The sequence below is a fragment of the Malus sylvestris genome, chromosome 3, assembly GCF_916048215.2.
Source record: "Malus sylvestris chromosome 3, drMalSylv7.2, whole genome shotgun sequence".
Taxonomy (NCBI): Eukaryota; Viridiplantae; Streptophyta; class Magnoliopsida; order Rosales; family Rosaceae; genus Malus; species Malus sylvestris.
Window position 1 is genome coordinate 1,816,320 of NC_062262.1, and position 6,479 is coordinate 1,822,798.

Genomic DNA, 6,479 nt, shown 5'->3' on the forward strand with positions numbered 1-6,479 from the left:
TGCCACTAAAGAAATATGCAAACGCGGAAACATGTTCAGAGCATACAACTAATCAGAAATACTGCAAAAAGAATATTATAAAAATGTACGATTACAAAGAAAGGGATCCTACACCGACAGGATTCAAAGATACCGATACGGGGATGCCTCAACGCCGGGATTGTACGCCTCGATTCTAATCCTGAAGGGGCGTAAAACAAATGTCACATCCCGGCCCGGGCCCCCACCACATCCTGGGCTCGACTCCGCCGTAGCACGATATTGTCCGCTTTGGGCCCCGACCACGCCCTCACGGTTTTGTTTCTGGGAACTCACACGAGAACTTCCCAGTGGGTCACCCATCCTGGGATTGCTCTCGCACAAACTTGCTTAACTTCGGAGTTCTGATGGAACCCGAAGCTAGTGAGCTTCCAAAATGCCTCGTGCTAGGTAGAGATGGGAATATATATATATATATATATATATATATATATATATATATATATATAATGCTTACATGATTCACTCCCTTGGCCGATGTGGGATGTTACAACAAAAGTGTGAGCGGACCAAAGTTTATAAATATTAATAATAATAATTGTTGGTACCATATATTGGGCCTCGTCTTTGGGCCTCATCCCTAAGCCCATGATTTATGTAAAAGGGGAGGGAACCCTTATTCTATAAAAGGGGGCATCACCTTCACTAAGAGGAGAAGAAACACATCCCTCACAACAATAGAGGGCAATACCCTCTCAGCCAAACAGAGAGCAAAATGGCAAGGGCTGCATCCACAGAGAGCTCCCTTGCCAATCTATTGTAATCCATACATTCATACAGTGAAATGGAATCAACATCAGTGTGGACGTAGCCCAAACATTGGGGTGAACCACGATACATCTTTGTGTTCTTGTGCGTTTGTGTGATTCACGGTCGGATTTACGTTGGTCCAAGATCCTCCAGATTTTGTGCATCAACATTTCGAGTCCCCCAAGTTTTCAGTCAAGAGAGTCTTTTGGCTGGAGACTTCAAATCCAATCCATGTGTGGGCCGAAGTGACTAGATATTGTCCTGAACCAGTACTCAACACAAGGCAATGCTCAACATAAAGCAATACTCGGTTAGAGGTATCACACGTTGCGAGACTGCTCGGCTGGAGGCGATACTCTTTGCGAGGCTGCTCGGCTAGAGGTTATGCTCGCTGTGAGGCAGCTCGGCTCGTGGTGTTCCTCATTACTTTATGTCAATGTGCACTCAGTATGAGTTGATTCTCAACATGATTCGGGTCCGCTTGTCGGGTTCGCATATTGGGTCTATGTGTCGGATCCGTGGATCAGGTCCGCAAGTCGGGTCTTTGAGTTGGGGCCATACGTAGGGTCATCGAGTCGGGGCTATCTGTAGGGTCTTTGAGTTGCGTCCAGGCACATAGGTGTCCAAATAAGCGAGTGTCCGAGCAAGTGGGTGTCCAGTCAGACAAGAGATCACCGTTCGGACTGAATCTTTGTCACCATGAGCACGTGGCTCATCAGTCTATAAGTTGGTAGACTTATTTAATCAGCAACAATGTTGATCAGTGGATCTAGTTGCTCAATAATTCCTGACAATAAATGACAGTATAAGTATGACTGTATAATGAATAAATCAAATTGACAAAGTTTGTCAAGGCAAAATATTGTACTATGTGCCTTCTATAAATAAATAACTTATTTAGTTGTGTGGTCGATCACATGTTGTATAAGTGACATATGAAACACCCCAACCCCACTTTTACTTAAAAATTGTTTTAAGGCCTTAATTGGTGAGCCCGTGGGGCCCACCATGTTTTTCTTTGTAAACTTCCCAGTTACTCTCTTCCTCTCACTTGAGCTATCTCTCCCTCATCTCTCTCATTCTCGTCCTCCCGTGAGCACACCCACACTCACGCACTTACATACCCATCACCACACCACCATTTTCGACGTTAACGGCGTAATCATCATCATCATCATCAATTCGTGCTCTCCCTCTCGTCTTTGCGAGGTCGACGAACCCAAGAAGGATCTCCGGCGAGTCCCTTCTATTTTTCAGGTTAGGTGAGACCTAAATCTTTCCTTTTTAAGCATTGTGGATGATGATGGTCATGATGTGATCCTTCTTACACCCTTTTTGTTCAAGGTTTGGCAACAGAAATAACACAGGGAAGCACACCCAACTTCCCAGCGGACCCGTGTCCTTCGAGGGATTTTTTCGAACACTCACGGCCGTTTCACAGCGAAGAAAGGGTATGGAAATACTCTACTCTCTTCCCTCTTCATTTTGATGTATAGTTTGAACCCTAGTTTGCTAGAAAACCGCCGGCCAGAGCTGTAGCAGCTCCGGCTTTCTCCTCCGATCACCACGCAGGCCCTTCAGGCCACCCAAAGCACCCCGGGCCTTAGACCCGTGTTTGGACCAGCCCAGAAACACCAAAACCCAGCCCAATTATAAATTTTATTTCCTTTATTTATTTTTTTGACCCACTGGGCCTTAGGGCATTTTCTTTTTATTTAGGGCTTAAAGCCCGGTTGTTGGTAATTAGGCCTGCAGGCCGTGCCTTGAGGGTGTGTATGGGCTGTGTGTGTGTGTTATGTTGTGTACGTGTGTGTGTGGGTGTACGTCCGTGTGTGTGTGAGTGTAGTGCATGCGTGTGTGTATATGCATGTCATGCATGCATGTGCATGCCGTGCATGTGTGTGTGCTTAGGTGATGTGTGTGTGTTTGGGCTTAAGCCCAAACCACATTTCTTCACCCTATACCCTTTTAACCCAAAAATCTTAGGACCCTAAACACAAAACCCAATAGATCCTAATCTTATTTAACCTAAACCCTAATCCGGATTTCAAGCCTAAAACCCGTTAGACCTAATTTGACCGTTGACCCCAGTCAACGTTGACTTTAGGGTTGACTTTTCGGGTTTTCGTCTGGGATCCTTCTTAGGGTAATTTGACGTTCTGAATCCGTTTCCAATGTCTATTTTCCCAAATTCAATTGCTATTATATAGTTTTATTTATTGGACTCTTTATGTGCTTATGGGCAATTATAGTGGCGTTTCTATCTTCGCTAGCTGCGTGACTTTTCGACGGCGAAGTACTGTGAGTGGACCCTTTCTAAAATTACATGATTTTATAATTTAATTGCATAAATGATTAGCATGCCTACGAATTTATGATTCGAATTATGTTAAGCCTGTTTACTAAATTTATTGATTTCGTCTCGTGTTTTTGGTGAGGAATTAATTATTAGCCTATTTTGAGCTATATTTTAATATATCGTATTTTCTATAAAAATCATGAACTGGTAGACTATCCGATGGATGACGATAGGATGTAAGAACATGTTTTAGAAACCCCTCTTTATAGTATAGACAATGGATGACTTTATACTATGAAGTGGTTATTTTTTAGAGGCGTAACTATTTGTGCATACCTAGTAGACACTATGCCGCCTGGGGCGAGGATCTGGTGTTGGCATTTAGGCCGGGAGAAATAATCCCTAGTTACGGGCTGAGGGACATGGAGCAGGCATTGGGCCGGGAGTTGGTAATATCTGGCTACGGGCGCAGAGACCATGGAGCAGGCATTGGGCCGTGAGTTATATTTATTCAGTGATCTTTCTAGCAGCACACCGCGTTTACGAGACGATTTATGATACGTTTATTGTTTTGATTTCCGCAATGTTATTCTGCGATATGACTTTTGAGATATTTTTGGCATGCTAAGATTTTGATTAAATCCATCACTTATTATGCTAGTAGTTTTCATTATTAAAACTTGGGGGTTAGTATGTTCACAACTGTTTTCATATTATGTATATATATGAACTTGGTCCACTCACCCTTGTTTTGCGCCCCTTTTCAGGATTTAGAATCGAGGCATACGATCCCGACGTCAACTCTTTCGCATTGGCATATTCGAGTCCTCTCGGTGTAGGACCCACATCCTTTTATTTATTCAATTTTATATTAATTCTTTTAAAGCTCTAGTTAGTTGTATGCTCTGAACACGTTCCTAAATTGTTAATTCTTTGAATTTTAAATTCATAACCCTTATTTACTTCTTATTCTTAGCTTTTGTATCAATTAATGGTTTTCGTCACCCTTGGGTGTCGGCCAGCACGTGTCTATCCTGGTATTCGGAGAATATCAGAGTCGGGGGGGGGGTCAACATAGTTTAAGGGCAATCACAATATCACTAGGCAATGAATAAACATTGCACACGTACTTGGGTTAAATATATGTCACTGGTATTCGGGGAATATCAGAGTCGAGGGGGTGGCCAACATAGTTTAAGGGCAATCACAATATCACTAGGCAATGAATAAACATTGCACAGGTACTTGGGTTAAATATATGTCACTAGCGACAAATAATGGAAAACAAAATCCGGATAATAGTCTTACACATGATGACTATAGGGATAAAGTATATGTGTATATATATGTAACTTTGTATTATGGAGTGTGGACCGTGCCCTAATAATGAAAAGTGACAATATGTGATGTGGTCACACTTCCTACTTTGGGAACAATCATGATAAAATCGTATTATGATGACAAGCATAGACGCACAGGTTATGTGGTATCAGCAGCCTGTGTTGGCATAGTAGTAATGATGTGACAAAAGATTATCATCATAATAAAATCTTTGAATAAACATACATCTGTATACTTGCATTGTGTAGTGTGCCCTGAGTCACTAAAGTTCATTCCAACATTTTAAATAATGAATAAAGTATTCAGAAATGATTAAAGTTATGTTTATTTTAAACGAAAGTGGCCGACACTTGTAACAAATATCATAATATAATAACAATAAAATATTAAATATTAAATAAATGATGAAAACATAATGATTTTGCAGACAATATCGAAATAATAATAGAAATAATAATAGAAAACTTATCTACGTTTATTCTTGTTGAAAGGATAAACCAAAGATGAACAACCTGAACTTTTAGTAAGACAATGGCTTCTATGAGCTGTTGAATCCCAAATCTCGTAAGACAAATGGCTTCTACGAGCCATTGGGGTGTGGCTGTGTGAGTGACTGAGTGATATACTAATGTACAGATCTTGCACATCGAAATGGAAGCAAGAAACAGCTTGCACAGTTTGTACAATTTCCGAAATCCTATCCCACCCAATTGGGACCCAATGACCACCCTCAAACCTTTCCATATCCTGAACTTGGCCTGATTGCTGGCTCCTATCTTCCATTTGGGATGGAGAATCAGAAAATCCGTAAGAAGGAACACGCACCCTCTCTTGCTCACCATCTATTTGTTGTTTAGTCAGGTTTTTTGAACTAATTATTTTCTTCCGGCTTCGGATAAACTCAAAAGCACAAATAAGCCCATTTTTCCAAAGGTCGCTCCCAGTCCCAGGCATGGGATCTCTACTAGAACAAATTCTATGGCTATCCGGGTTCTTCGTGTTATTGCAATGGGAAGAACTGTTCTCCCCCACTCTACTGTTGTTGTGTTCCATCAATGCACAGCTAAACCATGGAAGTTGCAATTCTCAGAGACAGGATTAAGCTGCAATCTTGATCACAGCTAAATACTGCAATGTTTAGAAAAATTATCAAAACCTGACTATAATTAAATTAGAATTTCAGTCCATGGATTGCAGTTTGCACTCATAAATTGGGAAAAGATTCAAACTTCCATCTCCGAGAGTATAAAAAGTTTACAGACACTGCAACCTCCAAGTTAACAAACAAAACAATAAAACAAAAGAAGTAGCAATCAAGCAAATAAACTCTACCCATATAAACAACCGAATAAGAACATGACCCAGGAAAAACAATTAAAAAATACCCAACATATAAAAATCAAGTGGGATAGAGAGAAAATTGTTCCTGAAAATTTAGAGGGGGAGAAAAATGATGAATTTAAATGGTAAATTATGGGTTCTTGTACGAATAACAGAATATTTCTATTACTGTTAATTAGGAGGAAATGAAATGAGAGGAGGAGGAGCTTACCCAGGAAAGAAGGCAGAGTGTTGAAAAACCTAAGCTCCACCAAGGCAATGCCTTTGTTTGATTTATGCAGGAGAGAAAAACTTGAACTCTAAGAAAAAACAGAGGGACGTGGAAAGGCTACGAACGTTGGTACAATTCGATGCTTCCCTTCATTGTTTCGATTTTCGTCAAAGGTGAATTTGAACCACATTATTTCTAGCCCATTATGAGGCTAAGTCCATCTCCTCACCCTTAGTGTAAATGACATCGGTTTTTCAAAAAACAAAAAAAATAAATAAAAAAAAACCATAAAACCTCTTCCAAATGCCTTGTAACATTTTCCTCACGGAAAATATTTTGTGAAAAAAAAAAAATTGCATTTGTTTATTAAAAAAACATGGGTTTTCAAGCGGGTTGGTGCACCCAAAACGAGGCGAGACTCGTCGTATAAACCGGGGCGGGGTCGTGGATACAAAATCATGGCAAGCTTCTGGCACGCAAAACAAGACGGACTCCTTG

General features: G+C 40.8%; 1 protein-coding gene across 2 annotated transcripts; it reads right to left on the reverse strand.

Moving 5' to 3' along the window:
- Window positions 1–4,880: 4,880 nt before the first annotated feature.
- LOC126616254 (uncharacterized) lies at window positions 4,881–6,124 on the reverse strand. 2 transcript variants are annotated; one of them, XM_050284273.1, is made up of 2 exons: window positions 5,982–6,124; window positions 4,881–5,492 (listed from the first exon to the last, which is right to left on the reverse strand). In XM_050284273.1, the coding sequence occupies exon 2, from the start codon at window positions 5,480–5,482 to the stop codon at window positions 4,895–4,897; it is 588 nt and encodes a 195-aa protein (XP_050140230.1). In that variant the 5' UTR covers window positions 5,483–5,492; window positions 5,982–6,124; the 3' UTR covers window positions 4,881–4,894. The 2 variants fall into 2 exon arrangements, with proteins under 2 accessions (XP_050140230.1, XP_050140229.1); XM_050284272.1 differs by having other exon boundaries at window positions 4,881–5,557.
- Between the last annotated feature and the right edge of the window lie 355 nt (window positions 6,125–6,479).

Coding starts and splice junctions, on each gene's coding strand:
- LOC126616254 (XM_050284273.1), bottom strand. CDS start 5,482: ATGGAACACAACAACAGTAGAGTGGGGGAGAACAGTTCTTCCCATTGC.